General features: G+C 39.9%; 1 protein-coding gene across 3 annotated transcripts in view; it reads left to right on the top strand.

The window, feature by feature from the left end:
• LOC143035167 (N-acetylglucosamine-6-sulfatase-like) overlaps nucleotides 1–18,835 on the top strand; it is a 35,105-nt gene extending 16,270 nt beyond the window's left edge. Inside the window, exons 2-6 of one of the 3 annotated variants that reach the window (XM_076201812.1) lie at nucleotides 1,806–2,031; nucleotides 2,163–2,268; nucleotides 3,461–3,615; nucleotides 4,442–4,529; nucleotides 10,745–18,835. In XM_076201812.1, coding sequence (XP_076057927.1) covers nucleotides 2,227–2,268; nucleotides 3,461–3,615; nucleotides 4,442–4,529; nucleotides 10,745–12,043 — 1,584 coding nt within the window. In that variant the 5' untranslated portion in view covers nucleotides 1,806–2,031; nucleotides 2,163–2,226 and the 3' untranslated portion in view covers nucleotides 12,044–18,835. The remainder of the gene's footprint in view (nucleotides 1–1,805; nucleotides 2,032–2,162; nucleotides 2,269–3,460; nucleotides 3,616–4,441; nucleotides 4,530–10,744) is intronic. The other 2 variants (XM_076201811.1, XM_076201810.1) reach the window with 2 other exon arrangements.
• Nucleotides 18,836–19,127: the final 292 nt, after the last annotated feature.

Raw genomic sequence — 19,127 nt, 5'->3', positions numbered from 1 at the left:
AAGACCTGTGTGTGATCATCACAAAAGATATGTCTCCTGATAAATGCATAAAATTGTTGGCGAAACCTAAAACTTGCTAAAATCAATAAAAGTTGCTTTTACCTACTTGGATGAAGAAATTATAAAGAAAATACTAGTCACACTGATAAGGCCCAAATTGGAGTATGCAGTGAGACCATGGTCACCCAGTACTAAAAAGAAAATTGAGAGAATCAGAGAGCAACTACGAAGATGGCCCCAACACTGAAAAATGTCATATGAAGTAAGATTGTCCAAATTAGAACTACTGATTCTGGAACAATGAAGAGAAAGAAGTGACTTATTGACCATCGACAAAATTATGAAAGGTGTGGAAGTCCTTGATAGAGATGACTTACTAAAATGGGATAAGAGAAGCACAAGAGGACATGGAAACTCAAAAAGGACTGTTATAGAAGAGACCTGAAAAAAACAGCTTTCTCCACAGAGTGGTGAATGTATGGAACACACTAGACGAAACAATAGTGTGTGTAAAAACAATACAAGAATTTAAGAGCAAATCAGAAATGGTGAGATACAGATGGGACACCATGAGTGCAGCTCCCCTTCCTGTCGGATAAAACTAGGTCAATACAGCTTAATGGTGCAGCGATGCTTGCAACCACTATTCCAGTGGTTGAAGTTCGAATCCCACCCAGGGCTGAAATAATTTCAGTATTGCCGTGCTGCAAGCTATTACTCCAAATCTTGTGGGCAGGGAGTTAGGGATGTGTGTGTAAGGTCACAGCATTACCCATACATTGGTCATATATGAGCTCTGAGCTCTCATCTGGGATGGTAATAGCTATTGATCACAAGTCAAACATGTGATCCAAGACCATTGTGAATCACATATAGATGAAGTTGAAACTGTGCATAAATTTGAGGCTGGGTGTGATAAATTGGAGAGTAGAAGGGACCCAGTGCGTGTAGCTCCTTTCCTGTATACTACAATTAGATACACTATTTGTGCATACTTGCACAAATTAGGAATCACTGGGAGTGTTATCAGACTGCTGGTAGAGGACTTTTCTTAACTGTTCTTCCCAGATTTCATGTTGATAGCCAGCAGTTCTGTAAATAGTACTAATGTTAAAGTTATGAATAAAAATTGAGCAGAAAGCCCAAGTTTATTAATGTAGGTTTTTAATTACATTTCATTCTTTTCCCTAGGAAACCTTTATAAAGGTAGGATATTAATTGTTATAGTCTTTCTTAAAGTAGTTTTTATGAATGTATATTCCTTGTAAGGGGGAAGAGACCTTTTCGTATGTAGATAGATAGGTTTTTAAGGTGTATATGCTTTTTATACTCTCAAATACCCATTCTTCAGTTGTTGCAAATTTTTATTATTTTGTTCTGTGTAATGACCTTCATAAAAATGCAGTAAACCCTCACTACTGTACCACATTACATTGAATTTTGGCTATATTGACCCTAGTAAGACTTACCATTTGTCTGATGTAAGTAACAAGGTTGGTCAATGTGGTGCAGGATTTGGTATGGATGGTGGACACATGGAAAATTTACATATGTATGTACAGCATGTACTTTTGACTAAAATGACTAAGCCTTACCCCCAGTTAGTTTGATATATTGAGGATTTATTGTATAAAGCATTTATTACAACAACACTGTTTTCTGTTGATCCAGACAAGCTGGGATCATTGATTACCCAATGGTAGTTGTCCTTCAGGATGGATGGCAGAACATCATCTTGAAAACAACCACAACAACCACAACTCCATATTATTGACAACATAAATTTTATGCTATCACTATTTTAGGGATACTTACTGGCCTAGTGGGTTAGAGTGTTGCTACTAGTGGAAGAGGTTGAAGTGATGGAGGTTTGAATCCTGCTGCTAGTGAGTTGGACCAGGAGCACGATTCATTAGATGCCACTCCACAAAGTCATCTGTAAGGGGCACAATCTTAGCCTCCTGATAGGGGGAGTTCATGATGCTAACCACTTCAGTATGACGATGCTTACGTAGGCGTAGAAGTCATGAGGTGTGAGTGGTACACAAGGATGCTGGCATCAGTATCTTGATTACATATATATTTTTTTGTAGTTGTACATGAGTTACCCCCAGATTCTGTGAACTGGTTTGATCATGTTTTCTGTGTTTATTATTATTCAGAGACAAAGAGAACAAGTAATACAGCAGTGACTTTACAATGCAAGGAGTGTGATGCATCATTCATATGGCAGCCAATGCTGCACATGAGAAGTTGACTCATACTGAAGTGGGTAAACTGAATAATTTCAGGGACTTTAGTGATATCCCTACTGACTTATCCTGATTGAAAAGAACACTTATAATTTTAAAAGCTCTCCATCTCCAGCTTTTCACCCTTTAAACACGCCTCCAATCCAACAGACGCCAAGACCACTCTACGTACATTGTGTCACTTTACTTTTGTCAACACTTGTTTTTACCTTTCTCCGGCCACACACCCTCCTAAATTCTCCCACAAGCTGGTTTAGTCTCTCCTCTGAATGAAGTACAAGAACGGAGTCATCTTCGAAGAAAAACCTTGGCCCATCTTCTACTTACCTCTACCCTCACGCTATCAATCTAGGTGCCAAGGACTTTTTCCCCCCCTTATAAGGGGGGTAGCCAAGTCAAAGGCACACACAATCATTCGGCTCCCACCCACCACCCTTGTTTCCCTCTTATCTTAGCTCCTTGTGAGGGAAGGGTCATCCGTGTCTCCTGCCACACTAGTCACATCCAACCTCACCAGCTGCAAACCTTTGCCAATCATCTTCATGTTTACTTTCTTTACACATTGAACAACCCTGGTGACAGTACATGTGAGACAGTGAGACATTACCTTACCTTCACCTCAAATAATTCACTCCCTTCTTTCCCGACCCTCACACAAAGCTAAACTAGTTGTGTAAAAACTTGACCACCTGTAACAGACTGCCCCATCATATACATCAACATTACACTCAAGAATATCCTTCTGAAAGTTATTGTTTTGTGAAATTGGGTTTAGCTAATGAAAAGGTTACATTATTATTATGATTATGAAACGTGACTTGCATGTGTTAAAAAATGCTCAAAAACCGAATCATAAAAAAATGCATGAAATGTTGAATGCATTGACTTTCCCATAATTTGTATTAATTTGTTAACTGTATGGATTGTTAGAAATATTTTTTCATGTTTTGTTAATTCTATAAATGTCCTTAGATCCTTTTTCTCAGTTTAGAGGCAGCATTTATATAAATATTTTCATAAATATACATATTTTATCATTGATATATTTTTATACTTAAAACTTCTGAACAAAGTTTTTGCCAATAGATGGTTACTCAGTCATAAGTAGCTTGTATGTCATTTTTATATTAAAGACTTTAGTATTAAAAGTGATGTAATCAATAAATTAGCAAATTGTTATTAAACTTTCATGTACTCTCTCTTTCCAGCCAAGCTATCCCAATTTCGTCTTTATTCTGACGGATGATCAGGACCAGATTCTTGATGGCATGCTACCGATGACGAAGGTGAAGGAACTCATTGGAGATGAGGGGGTTACCTTTAAGAATTCCTTCGTGGCCAGTCCTCTGTGCTGCCCCAGCAGGTAAGAATTACAAAGGCAGAGTATGTCGACAGGAGACCTTTTGGTCCATAACTAGGTCTGATGCAGAAAAAATTATAATAATGAAAAATAGATGAAAATGTATATAATGATATAATATTGAATAATATAAATAAATGCATAGATATAAATAATAAACAAAAAGATATATAGTAAATAATGATAGATTGAGAGATAACTAATAATAAACAAACAGAAATGGTGCCGAAATTTCAGTTGATAAGGCCACAATCAATGAATTGTTGTTTTGAATTTCTCAGGACTGGAAACTGATAGCAGTCCTGAGATATCTCTAGGAAGAAGTGTTGAACATTTGTCTGCGTTAACTGAATGGGGAAATGTTTCTATTATTGTTTTTTCCATTGTCAGAACATATTGGAAAAGGGGTGTGAAATAATGAACTGCGATACTTTTCTTTAAGTGATGTTGTCAAATGTCTATCTCCATCCTAATACTATGCATTCAGAAATAAGATTTTCTTTGGTTTGTTTTGTACTATCAGACTACAGTAGTATAGCATTTTTTGTATTACAGTAGTGTAGCATTTTTAGATAGTTACATATTAATGTATTATCCAATTTATAAAGAGGAAGTATATCTGAAAATTATAAGACTGGGGGGAGGGTTTGATCATTTTACTTTGCACATTTGGATAATCTCCAAATCTGAACATCCTGTGGTCCAAGTAATTTGACTATGGGAAGGATTATAGTACTTTGGGCTAAGATAGTGGCTTTTGTTAGAGCAAAATATCCTTGGACGTAAAGTCCTTGCACCTATCTTGCATCAATATTATGTCTTCTTCCAGGTCAAGCATCTTGACAGGTCAATACGTGCACAACCATGGCTCCATCAACAACTCTGTCAGTGGTCAATGCAGTGGACCAACCTGGCAGGTTAGTATATGGGTACCATGAATGGAACTCGTATTTAGTGTTGTGCGGTAGCCCAGTGGATACTATGTTGAATGCATGAGCAGGTGGTCGTGAGTATGATTCCTGGGACATGCTGTGTGCTACTTGCATTGGTTCCTGACAGTCCTGGCCAGATGGGGAAACAACTCAAACATTAGCCTAAAAAAACAGTGGCCTGCTGCAACTGAGAGAGCTTGGCTTACCAGGTGTTTCCCACTTCCTATTTCGGGGGTGCATGTTTTTATATATGATTGATTGATTGATATGGTTTAACGTCACATACTCCCCCCTTATCGGGAGGCTAGGATGGTGCCCCTCACAGAGGGCTTTGTAGCGTGGAATTTAATGAACCATGCCCTTGGTTCAACTTCGTTGGTGGCAGGACTCGAACCGCCCTCACCTCAACCTTCACCGCAAGTAATGATGCCCTAACCCGCTCAGCTATATATATATATATATATATATATATATATATATATATATATATATATATATATATATATATATAGCTGGGATGTGATGGAGTTGTGTAATTACTCATGAGTAGACAAGAAAGGAGGACTGCTAATTTAATAAAACTATGGGAGTAAACCATCTTCAGCTGTTGGGCCCTACTGTGGCTGTGAAATTCCTGTGTTTTGCTGCTTTGCCCCTGACCCAGGCAGGGGAAAGAGATGGTCCCTCATCCACAAGGAAATGAGATGCAAAGGAAAAGAAATGGATGTGGGGTGGGTGGAGGGCGGGTTCATACCTTGAGTAGCTACCTCCTTTATAAGGAGAGAGGAAGCCTTTTGTATATATATGGGAATATTGTATGAAAAACATTTCTGGGTAAGACATAGATACTAATATAATGAATGTAGATTTTTTTTTAGATGTGTAATGGGTGGGAGTGGGTGTGTGCTTTTGACTTGGCTACCTTCCTTATAAGGGAGAAGAAGCCCTTGGTATGTAAATAGATAAATGAAAAGTGTGAGGGGATGGTGAATTGGGTAGAGAGAAGAGTGTGGATGGACAAATGCTGATGGAAGTGAAGGTGTACCCATTAATTTAATGTATTGCGTGATCTCGGGACTTTTTATGAGAGTAGTAGAGCCTGTGTCAGACTTAGAAATGGAGAGAGTGAGAGGTTTGAGGTAAAGGTGGGACTTTGCCTGGGATGTATCATGTCACCATGGCTGTTCAGTGTGTTCATGGGTGGGGTGGTGCAGGAAGTAAATGCAAGGGTAAGGACAGGAGATTGGAGATGGTTAAAGAAAAAGGAGAAAAATGGTAGATAAGCCAGTTGTTGGTTGTTGACAACACTGCAGGATCAGAGGAGGGATTAAGGAAGTTAGTGATGGAGTTTAGGAAGGTGTGCGAGAGGAGGAAGTTGAAGGTAAATGTGGGTAAAAGTAAGGTGATGAGATGTACAATGGGAGAGGATGGCAGCAAATTGGAAGTGAGTATTAAGGGAGAGAGGCTGGAGGAAGTGGGTAGCTTTAGACATTTGGAGTTACATGTGGCAAGAAAGAGAGGAACGGAGGTAGAATGTAGATTGAGAGAAGGAAGTAATGCCTTGGGGGATAAAAAAGTATAATGAGAAATAGACATTTGGGAATGGATGCTTAGAGGAGATTGTATGAAAGGGTGATTGTGCCAACAGCACTGTATGGGGAAGATGAAATGTCTGAGAAGTATGGTAGGGGTTACTAGGCTGGATAGAGTGAGAAACGAGGAGGTAAGGAGGAGAGTAGGGATGGAAAAGGAGATGGGAGATAGGGTTGATGAAAGAGTATTGGGATGGTTTGAACACATGGAAAGAATGAGTGAAGGAAGATTAGTAAAAGGTGTGGAAAGCAGAGGTGAAAGGAGTGAATATGAGGGGGCAACCAAGGATGAGATGGATGGATGGGGTAAAAGGGGCATTGGGAAAGAGGGGAATGTCTGTTGAGGAAGGACGGGAGAGGACAGAAGATAGGGGTGAATGGAGAATGGTTGTGTATGGATGATGCTGTGATGTATGGAAAGGAGTGGGAGTTAGATGGGGGGGGGTTGGGGAGTGGTTTTGTATGAATGATATTTTGATGTAACCCAAAAGGATTTTATCCCATCATCTCTTTTTCTGCTCGAGGGGTTGCTTATTAGATGAAGCAACCTTGTTGTTGATGTGTTGTGTCTTGCCGTATTGCTTTTGACCCAGGGCAATGGGCGAGATGTATGGATGACCTGTCATCCAGGAGGAACCAAGACAAGAGGGTAGGGTGGTGAATGGGAGTGGAGTGGGTGGGGATGAAATGGATGGGAGTGGAATTGTGCCTTTTGACTTGGGCTACCTCCCTTCAAAAAAGCCCTTGGTGTATGTATGTACATAATCTTATGGACTTATTACATTCATATACCAAGGCTTTTTCCCCCTTACAAGGGAGGTAGCTAAAAAGGAAAAGGCATAAAATCATTTCCATCCATTCCATCCCCGAACACACTCCACACCCCTCCACCCTCCCTCTTATCTTAGCACCTCCTGGATGATGGGACATCCCTGCACCCTGTCCACTGCCCTGGGTCAGAAGCAGTGTCGTAAGACACAGGACATCCACAGCAAGGCCGCTTCATTAAATCACCGACCCCCCCTCTCCATCCCCCCGTTGCATAAAAGGAGAAGACGGGGAGAAATCCCTTTGGGCTGCGTCAAATTTTGCTCACACATACTACCTCACCCCCCATCCCCCCACCCATTCCACCTCATGCAATCACATCATCCATATACAACCATTCTCCATTCACCCCTGTCTACTGTCCTCTCTCGTCCTTCCTCAACAGACATTCCCCTCTTCCCCAAAGCCCCCTTCACCCCATCCATCCACCTCATCCTAGGACATCCCCTCTATGTTCACTCCCTCCACATATGCCTTCCATACCTCTTTTACTAGTCTTTCTTCACTCATTCTTTCTATATGTCCAAACCATCCTAATATTCTTTCATCAACCCTATCTCCCAGCTCCCTTTCCACCCCTGTTTTCCTCCTCACCTCCTCATTTCTCACTCTATCTAGCCTAGTAACCCCCATCATACTTCTCAGACACCTCATCTGAAACACATTCAAGCTCCTTCTCTCTTCTTCTCTTATGTTCCATGTTTCTGCCCCATACAGTGCTGTTGGCACAATCACTCCTTCATACAGTCTCCTTTTAGCATCCATTCCCAAATGTCTATTCCTCATTACACTCTTTAATCCACCAAGGCATTTACTCGCTTCTCTCAATCTACATTCTACCTCCACCTTCACTCCACCTTTTCCTGCCACATTTGCACCCAAGTATCTAAAACTATTCACTTCCTCCAGTCGCTCTCCCTTAATGCTCACTTCCAGTCTACTGCCACTTTCACCCCTTGTACATCTCATCACCTTACTTTTACCCACATTTATCTTTAGCTTTCTTCTATCACATACTCTCCCAAACTCTGTCACCAACTTCCTCAATCCCTCCTCCGATCCTGCCACAAGCGCAGTGTTGTCCGCAAACAACAACTGGCTCACCTCCCACTTTTCTCCATTTTCTTTAACCATCTCCAATCCCTGACCCACCACCCTTGCATTTAACTCTCGCACCACCCCATCCATGTATAAGTTGAACAGCCAGGGCGACATAACGCATCCTTGACGAAGTCCCACCTTTACCTCGAACCACTCACTCTCTCCATTTCTAATCCTGACACAAGCTCTACTACTCTCATAAAAACTCTTGACAGCTCCCAGAAGCTTTCCTCCTATCCCGTATATCTGCATAACCTCCCACAATGCCTTTCTGTCTACCCTATGGTAAGCCTTTTCCAGATCCATAAAAGCCCAAAAACATCCTTCCCCTTTCCTATAGCTTTCTCATATATCTGTCTTACCACAAAGATCTGATCTACACAACCTCTACCTGTCCTAAATCCACACTGTTCCTCACCAATTACTCCTTCTGTTCCTCTCCTAATCCTCTCAATCAAGATCCTCCCATAAGCCTTCCCAACTACACTTAACAAGCTAATCCCTCTGAAACTACTACATTCACACTTGTCCCCTTTTCCCTTGTAAAGCGGAACTATACAGGCACTCCTCCAGTCCTCCGGCACTCTACCCTCTCTCCAGCAAACATTAAGTAACCTCACCAGCCAGTCCACCATCACTGTACCTCCCTTTTTCAGACATTCTGCATGGCATCCATCCAGACCAGGTGCCTTACCTGCTTTCATCATCTTAACAACTGCCTTCACCTCATCCTTCCATATTTCTCCTCCATTCTCCTCACTCATTTTCTTCGCATTTCCCACTGCAGCTATCTTTCCCTCCCTATCCTCCTTCACATTTAGCAACTCCCTAAAATATTCTGCCCATCTTCCCCTTACTGCCTTCTCTTCCATTATCATCTCTCCATCTGCACCTTTTACCTTTTCTTCTCTACTTGATTCGCCTCCTCTTCCTCTCTTAATTTCTTTCCAAAACATCTTTTTATTACTTTCAAAGTTTTCTGTCATACTCTTACCCCATTTCACATCTGCTCTCCTCTTTGCCTCCTTTACCTTTTGCTTTACTTCTCTTTTCTTTTCTTTGTACCTCTCATATGACTCCCTCGTCCTATTTTGTAACCAATCTGTGAAAGCTCGCTTCTTCTCTTCTACAGCTTTCTTTGTTTCCTCATCCCACCATTCACTATCCTTCCTTCTATTTCCTCCTGTCCTTCTTGTTCCACACACCATCCTTGCACACTTTATGACTCCCTCCTTGAACAATCCCCATTCCTCCTCCACACCTAGCTCTACTCTATCCTTCATTCCCTCCCACTCCTCCTTCAGCTTCTTTTCATACTCCTTCTCCTTTTCCTTTTCATTCAAAGAGTTCACTATAAGAACCTCCCTACCTTTTGTCCCTTTCCTCTTTCTCCATCTATACTCCACTCTCAACTTACCTTCCACCAAAAAAATGATCTGATATTCCCCCAACCTCTCCCCTTAGCACATGTACATCCTTAACTCTCCCTATCATTATCCTATTTACCACTACATAATCCATTAATGCTCTATCTACCACCTTTCCCTCCACCACCCTCGCCCATGTGTACTTATGCTTGACTTTCTTCCGAAACACTGTATTTGCTATCATCAACTCTCTTTCTAGACACATTTCCACCATCAACTCTCCACTACGATTCTTTCCTGGAACTCCACATTTCCCAACCACTCCATCGATTGGACTATTTCTAACCCTAGCATTAAGGTCTCCCAGTACTATTATATTGACATTTCTCCCTAAATCCTCTATGCACTCATTTAAATCTATTCAAAAGGCCTCCCTTTCTTCTACACTCTTGTCACTGCCAGGCCCATATGCACTTACAAAGACCCACATCTCCTTTCCCAGTTTCACCTTCATCCACATTATCCTTGAGGAAACCTCCTTCCACTCCACTACACGTTTACCTATCTCTTCACTTACTAGAATAGCCACCCCTTCCCTCCCTTGCCCTCTCTTCACTCCTGATAACCTCCCACTTACACTCCCAAACTTACACTCACCCTTCCCTTTCAACTTAGTTTCACTCAAAGCCAACACATCCATCTTTCTTCTCACAAACATACTACCTATCTCTTCCCTTTTACTCTCATCTGTACCACATCCACGCACATTAAAAGACCCAAACCTTAGGGTGCTGGTCCGAAAACTCCCAGACCCTCTTATGCCTTTACTTTTTCTTTTAGGAATGTCCCCTGTGGGGCTACAAGGAGAAGGATGCCTAGTCCCAATCCCCGTCCCTTTCTTCTCGCCTCTTACGATCCAAGTGGGAATACTTGGTGGCAGTATTCTTTTCCCCCACCACAGAAAATGAATACTCAGAGAAATGGTACAGGAAAGCAGCAAGGGGTTGGGGGACAGCATAACGGAGGGACAGTCATAGTATAAAAGTGTCATCATTTCTCTATGAATAGAGTTTTCCTCTATCATAGACAAAATGATGTGTGGCTCTGGTCCGTAGGGGCACCCCATATAGACCCTAAAGTATCAACTGCATGCTACTTTGCCACAATAACAAGCAGCCAATACCCCAGACTTATTACTAGGTGAAAAGATTTTGTCTCAATTGAGAGTACTGTATATGGCTGTGAAAATGTATATATTTCCTTTATAGTGAACCATAATTGTAGTTCTGTATTGGCGTATTTTGTCTTTCAGAGTGGACCTGAAAAGCGAACATTTGCCGTGCACCTGCAGAGGTTTGGTTACCAGACCTTCTTCGCTGGGAAGTACCTCAATCAATATGGGTTTGAGAAGACGGGAGGTGTCGAACATGTCCCCCCTGGCTGGGATTGGTGGAATGGACTCAAGGGCAACTCGGTCTACTACAATTACGTCTTGTCCGTGAATGGAACACCTGAAAGCCACGGGCAGGATCCATGCACCGACTACTTGACTGATGTTATCCGTAGGCGAGCAATCGAATTTCTGGGGAATGTGGATGAAAACAAACCATTCTTGATGATGATGTCCACACCAGCTGCCCATGCCCCCTTCACACCAGAACCTAAATATGCCGCAAATTTTTCGTCTCGCCGTGCTCCGCGGACTTTAAATTTCAACATCAAGAATGATCACACTAAACACTGGCTTTTGCGAGAAGGGATCCAACCCCTACCAGATGATGTCGTGGACAAAATTGATGATGTGTACAGAAATCGATTACGAACGCTTTTGACAGTAGATGATATGGTACGTGATGTAGTTGATTTGTTAAATGTAAAGAAGTTGTTGAATAATACGTATGTTATCTTTACTTCAGACAATGGTTTTCATTTAGGGCAGTTTTCCTTGCCAATAGATAAGCGCGAGCCGTACGAATCTGATATTCGAGTGCCGTTTATGATGAGGGGCCCAGGAATACCTAAAGGAAAAATACTGAACTATCCTATATCAAATATTGACATTGCACCAACTCTGCTGAGCCTGGCAGGAGCTGAAATTCCAAAATCCATGGACGGAAAGTCGCTGAAACCGTACTTGTTTGAAGATCAAAAGGGTTCGTCAGATAGCATGTCACAGTTCGTCAATGAGGTTCGATCTTCAGGGAGGGCATCGTCCCGTGATCGCAACCATGCTTTCAGTTCGTTGATTTACAGGAGAACACTGCTTGTCGAGCATTCGGGGGAGGGCCATTTGGTGAATAAGGGGTGCGAGAGCAAAGGAGAGGGCCTCTCTGGCTGTAACCCAAATTTTGCCTGCAAGTGCGAAGATTCATGGAATAACACATACTCTTGTTTACGTCATATCAACTCAGAGGAGAATTACCTCTTTTGCAAGTGGAAGGACAATGAAAACTTTCAGGAGTACTACGACCTGAACAATGACGAATATGAAATGAACAATACCGTTCATTTATTGGTCAAACAGAGATACAAGAAACTTGGTTCACTTATGAAACACCTGAAGCAGTGTAAAGGGCCTCGGTGCTCGGAGCTCTCAGCATTTGTGCTCTGATAGTTTGGATGTTTATGGTTTTTAGAAGGAGGCAGCTGCATAGTAAGAGATGGAAAGTCATAGTAGGCTTCATCTTTCATCTTTTGGGTAAGAATTTTTTTATTTGTATATATATATGTATATGTATATATATACATTCCTTTCCTTTTCTTCTATTATATACTCTAAATTGTGCATACAAGTTGACTTTCTTGTCCTGGAAAAGAAAAGATAATTTTCAAAACAGTGGGGTTGACATATGGCATGGATAAAATGGAAATCTTTACCACAGTTGCTGTTGGTCGATTGATTGCTGTGCACCATCATCTGTAACTCCAGCAGGCTGTCGCATACATATCCATAAACTTAAATTTTGTGAACATATTTAGCTTATTAACACAGAATAATGTAAAGCAATAGTTCTACAAATTCGGTATTATATTAACAGATGTTACACTGACTACAAACACCAACCAAAATTCAATTTAACTCCAGCAGTTTGTACAATTTATTATTGAATATTTGCACAAAAAGAAATGACCTAAATAATTGTGTATTATGACGAAAAAAGATTGTACGCAAATGTAAACAAAACAGTGTTGTTAAAAGGACAAAATAATGTTGGTTTACCATCGGGCTATACCACAATATTTTTGCTCACCTGAAGTCGTCTCTTTATTGATATAAAGTCCTGTTCATACTGAGCCTCATGTTGTGCCAACACATTTCTAAATATGTTGATTGTATTGTTGCAGGCAGGGTTTTTCAACATGCTGTGTGTCTAACAACCAGTCTAATTTCATGTAGTGGGGCAATGCCCATCTTGATGGAGAGGGGAAGGTATGTCATACACTAAGCTCTCCAGGATGGCACTTATATATGAGTGGACAAGGAGAAACACTCTCGCATTTATAGATTTACTACAGCAGCATCCTTGCCTTTGAAATGTGAAGTGCAAGGAGTACAAGCTTAGGAAATTAAGAAGTGCAAGTTTGGAAGTAATTAAAGCAGATATTTCTCAGATAATGAACTGTGAAATGGACAGTGAGGACACATGTCCTTCCCTCAACATTGTTCGGAGGTGACTGATGCGCTGCTTCACCCTGGGTAATGACAGACAATGTGGACATGCAGCGATGTATTCAACACTGCCAACTACCTTGTGCAGCGCTGCATGAGGCTCAGCATGGAAAAGGGTTAATAGGCATTACTCTAACCCCACTATAGAAGGAATTTATGGTGTTAACTGAATCATAAAATACCATATCAAAGTTTGTTGTAGTCAGGTTCAGTTAATTGCATGTAATGGACCTACAGTCTTGGAAAAGGGTTAATAGGCATTACTCTAACCCCACTATAGAAGGAATTTATGGTGTTAACTGAATCATAAAATACCATATCAAAGTTTGTTGTAGTCAGGTTCAGTTAATTGCATTGTTGGTCTTATTCTGTATCAATAATGTAATGGACCTACAATCTTGCAGTGTTTTCATAAAATATCGTTTGTGATAAAACTATTGCTGTAATCTGTTAGAACTTCATTTGTGGCCATACTTTTGACCATAATGTGTTTACAAATAGACTGAATATAAAACAGTTGTAACCAATAGTACTACAGACAAATTTGTGTAGGTTACTTGCTAGATATTATACAAATCCTGTAAAGAGAAATATATTGTTGTCACTGTCTCAATGCAAGTGATCCGGCATGGTATGTTTTTGGCTTTTGAGACCGAATATCATGGCCTATCCTTGCATAGGGCTGCAGGTAAGTTTTTGTCTATGAGCAGCCTACTTTATGTTTGCGAGTAAATGATGCGAGCAAATATGAGCTGAACCCAGAATTTTAAACAAATCTCGAAGGCCAGGTCGACTTGTATGCCACAATTTATGATATATATCAAGGGCCCTCTCCTCTCTATTAGGAGGGTAAAATAATTAAATCACACATCCTCGTCATAAACAAATAAACCCCATTTAACTGCCCTTTCTATATCTTTATTATTATTTATTATTAGTATTCTTCCTCTCCCTCCTTCATGACTAAGAACCTCTCATGACCTTAATGATGGCCTTCTTCATTGTTGAATGTACTCAAGATGTGTTAGGGTGGAATGCACAACTTTCTAAAATAGTGAATGATAAAGCAGTGCTGACAAGGCAATTAGACAAGTTTGTTTGTTTTTTCTTGTAAACTCTGTCATGGGCAGATTGCCCAACTCCTCACCAGTATGGTAAAGAGCAGAGGTAAAAAAGCCCACCACCCAGTACATGTATATAAAACTGGTGTTCATGGAAACTTGTAGGTTCTTAAGATAGATAATTTTTTTTTTTGTAATGAATATTATAGTATTACTATTAACATTGTTATTATTATTATTATTATTATTATTATTATTATTATTATTATTATTTTGTTTCATTTTATTTTTTTTTTTATTTTTTTTTTCTTTAGTTCCTCTCTTGTTTTGTGTCCAGACAGGAGCTCCTTCAAGAAGGAACAAATCCATGCTCATTTTTGTAGTGCACTTACTTGCTTTGAAAGTATAATGTGATATGCTGTAATGATAAGACATGTACTATAGGATGGAAATCACTCAATCAATCCATGGCCAAAGGTCTTTCTTGCAGAAGACTTGTATGTGGAGTGGAGAGCCTGAAGTAACTTCCTTCCATACTGAAAAAGTGCCACAAAGGTGAGTGATAGAATGAAGAGGTTCTTCAGTGCCGAAAAAGTTGCCAAAGGGATGTTACGGAAATGAATTGAATATCCTGGTAGTGGCCAGAAATGCAGATAAATAACATGGTATAGGAGTTGTTCAAACTTGGTTTGAATTTTCCATAATGAAGGTTTGCTAAAGAGGTGAATAACAACATAGTCATGGGTAGAATAGAGGGTCTAGTACCTGGTACTGGTAACGCTTTCCTTTATATTGAACACAAGGATATATCCGAAACTTGTACTGGGTCTAATAAATCGGTCAATTTGTTGCCCTGAAGTCTCTTGCAGAAGACCCACCTCCTCCAGGAAATCGGCAACAGCCTCCAGGTGGGACCGTAACTCGCTTAGAGAAGAGATATTAAGTTGTCTTGGGAGTGTTAGTGCAGGTCATTGTATTATGAGGTATTCTGTATCCTGTGTGGTGGTTGCTTCTGGGGCAGTTTGTGGCCAGGCCTATTCTGTGTTGGTATGGTCTTAATGACAGATGGCGTTCTGGGAACGGGTGTGCTAATGTGGTTCTTGTCTGTTGACGGAGAGTTTTCTCTGTGGGGCTTACACGTGTGGGTTGTTAGTGGAATATTGCACAGTTGTTTGGGAAAAGAAAAATGTGTGTTGATTACCCATCCACCTACTTCAAGAAGTCATAACAAATGTAGCTTCATTACCGAACTAATCCATTTTCTTTGTTTCTTTGCAGTATTAGTATTTCATTTGTGATAAACAGCATTTCTGTCCTTGGGGATAGTGTTGCAGTGAACAAAGTCATAGAGGTGGTAAAGATTTAAGGAAGGTAGCATAACAGGTCATTCTCTGGCTGTGTAGATGATAATGTGATGCAAGGAAGAGAGGGGGCAGGGGATGAAGGGAAGTAGGGATTGGTTATATGTGAGTGATGTTTTGATGCAGCCCAAAAGGATTCCTCTTTGTCTTCTCTGTTTTCCACATGAGGGAATGGAAAGGGGATATCACCAATTAAATGAAGCCACCTTGCTGTGGATGTACTGTGTCTTGCTGCATTGCCTCTGACCAAGGGCATTAGGCAGGAGACAGGGATGACTTCATCCATGATGAGCCAAGATAAGAGGGAGGTAAGGGTTGGGTGGTAGTGGGTACCTGCCTACTGACTTGGCTACCCCTCTTGTAAGGGGGAAAGCCCTTGGTATATGGATAGATAGCATAACAGAGGGATAGTTGAGGTTAAAAATTATTGTCATTCCTTTCTAAATGGAGATTAGTTTCTAATCCTAAAGAAAAGCTGCAAGATACTGGTATTTTTTATATGGTTTAACATCACAAACTCCTCCCATCAGAAGGCTAGGACGGTGCCCCTTACAGAGGACTTTGTAGCATGGAATTTAATGAACCATGCCCTTGGTTCAACTTCACCGTTGGCAGGATTCGAACTGCCATCCCCTCGACCTTCGCCACATGTAATGATGCCCTAACCAGCTCGGCCAGCGACTTGATATATTTGGTTGTCGCAAAAGTCCCTCAATCATAGGCGTGTAAAACTTGGCAGTCGCTACCCTGCATGGGTTTCTTTTCTGTAGAACTAATGCAGTCAGTAAATTGAAATGAGAATATTGGCACCACAATGTAGATGTTTGACAACTGTGTTGGGGCATGGCAGAGAATATGTTGCAAAATTATGTTATGTTTGAATGGATATCTCTCTCCCCTCCTAGACATGATGCTTTCAGATGCTTAAAAAAAAAAAAAAATTGAGAAATATGTACCCGAATTTAACTTTTAAATCAAACCCTGAAAAATACTCGGTTCACTTTTTCAGTGCTAGTGCATGGTCTCCTCCAGAATTATTGGCAAGCATATGTCTGCGACCAGTTTGTTACATATTTTTGGTCAATTATAGTTGCATTTGGATTTAACGGAAACAACAGAGGAGAATGACCAAAATAATACAAGGGCTTAGAAATTTACCATGTGAAGACAGGCATCTTAACTTACACTCTTTGGAAAGACTTAGAGTCCTGGGTGATCTAGTAGAGGTATTCAAATGGGTCAAGGGCTTTAACAGTGGTGATGCAGGAAAGGTCATTGTATTAAGACAGCAGGGTAGGACTTGTAGTAATGGGTTTGAATTGGGTCAATTTAAATTTAAAAAGAAATAGGAAAGAACTGTTTACCAATAGAGTGGTTAACAAATGGAATAGACATAGTAACCAAGTAGTGAGCACAAAAACTGTTGGTTGTTTTTCAGAGAAGATGAGATAGCTAGAGAGGGATGATTAGTAATGGACATGGAACTGGCTAGTGTAGGCCTTAGTGTCTCTTGCAGTGTCTATTATTCTTATGTTCTTATAACAAATGATGGTGAAGTACACAATCACAAGAGTTTGTAATTAAGTTTTGTGGTGATTTTTAGTATTATTGGGATATGTATTTTTGGTAGTCCAATCCAAGGTTACTGTAGTCTGGACAGAAATACTCACAACACTTTGACTCAAGTAAAGACTGTATGTTTACATCACTGCAATGATTTGCCCTCCTCTCAGCAATTTGTGATTAAAATGCTGTGATACACACAAGCTAGAGTCAATGGCAGAGGCATATGCTAAACATTATCTTATAATTAAAGTTTTAACTTCTACTTGTATACTTGGAAAATTGGTTAATATCCATGTATAATTTTCTTACAAAAGACAAATTATCTATAGATGATTAAGTATATAATTTCAATTATGTGAATAGTTTTGATAAAATTGTCATTTCAACTCGCTAACTTGAGAAATGATAATTTTCTTCTGGAAACCGAATTATAGTGCATGTTAACATGATGTTTCTCAACAGTATGGATGGAAAATATCGAAAGGGAATAGATATTTTTATGTATATGATAAAGTTTCACTTGTAATGACATGTTCAATTGATCATTTGTCAATACAGTAAACCCTCGATATAACAGATCTTGACATATCGGATATCTGATATAATGGACAAAATATCTGACCGGACAAACCCTCTGTTATAACGGATCTTCAGATATAACGACAGACCCCTGTCCCCATATCATGTGTTATATCAAGGGTTTACTGTATTTCTGTTTGATATTTCACATTAAGTACCTTTATGTGGCAACTGAAATTATACTAATACTCTTGTAGATGGTGCAAATTAAGAGTTGGGTTAGAGGGAGTTATGTTAATTGTTTTATATCAGTGGAGAACACTGATACAGCTTGGGAGGAATAGTTGTTGTTCACCTATATGAAGGAAAACATTAATCATGGGTTTCTGTAAAGGTTTGGCTTGGCATCAGCTAGAATAGGGATAGATAACTTTTAGTAATGTGAATTAATTGTTCAGTAAATCGGTAGCCCCTGGTCTTTCATGCAGAAGACCTGCAACCTTCAGATAATTGGCAGGAGCATCTGGAGTCACTCATGATGCCTATTTCTTAATGAAAAAAAGTGTCACACAAAGATGAATAAAATACATAGGCCCTTGATTTAGTGGACCCTATTTTAACAGATTTCAGAGTCGGTGAATAAAATCCACTTACTCAGAATTAATTTCCAAGTCCATGAATTATATGATCACAGCTTATTAAGAACCCATTTCCACAGTTAGTCCGATACTGTATTATGTTCCTGTAGCTATGTTGAATTTGTCATATCTATGGTACTGATGTTCCATTCCCTTTTGCCTGTTAACTCAGTGGATGGGTATAGTATAGCAGCATCCAGAAAACAGGAAAAGTACATTTTGGAATGCAAATAATTGAAGTGGGTTGAACCCTTAAAGGTGGGATTCCACAGAAATGAATGAATTAGCTCGGTAGTGGTTAAATCAATCAATCCATTGCCTCTGGTCTCTCTTGCAGATGACCAGCGGCCATCATTCACAGTTGAAGCATCGGCTCGTGTATCCCTCCGTACAGAAGGGATCGAGTCCATGACTTAGAAATTTTTTGGGTCGTTCTTATTTTTACTATCACCAACGAATGCTACATTGAATTTTTGTCTTCATTGCTGGTTATACTCTATGTGTATGTTTTTATTTGTACATACAAGACAGCTTACAGACCATTTTACTTTTTAGATTTAAAGGTTCAAAATAAAGTATATTTTTTGTCATGGATTTTGATTTTCCTGAGAAGTTTGTGTATATTTGGTTAAGAAACTATAGATAAAGTGATATATATGATGGATTTTGTTCTGATTATTGTCTGATGATTTTTGAGGTGAAATGTTGCTAGAATTAAATGTACAATGTTATGATACTGAACGGGTGAGAGGTATTAATGGTAGCACATCAATACATTTTCCAATCTGAGTAGAAAAGAAAAAAATTAATACAAAATAGGTGGGGATCTGAGAAGAAATTACACATTTCCCCCACTGATCAATAGGTAAGCAATACTAGA

Source organism: Oratosquilla oratoria, chromosome 18, assembly GCF_046742065.1.
Source record: "Oratosquilla oratoria isolate Oo_2021 chromosome 18, ASM4674206v1, whole genome shotgun sequence".
Taxonomy (NCBI): domain Eukaryota; kingdom Metazoa; phylum Arthropoda; class Malacostraca; order Stomatopoda; family Squillidae; genus Oratosquilla; species Oratosquilla oratoria.
This window is presented reverse-complemented; position numbering and strand designations above follow the sequence as displayed.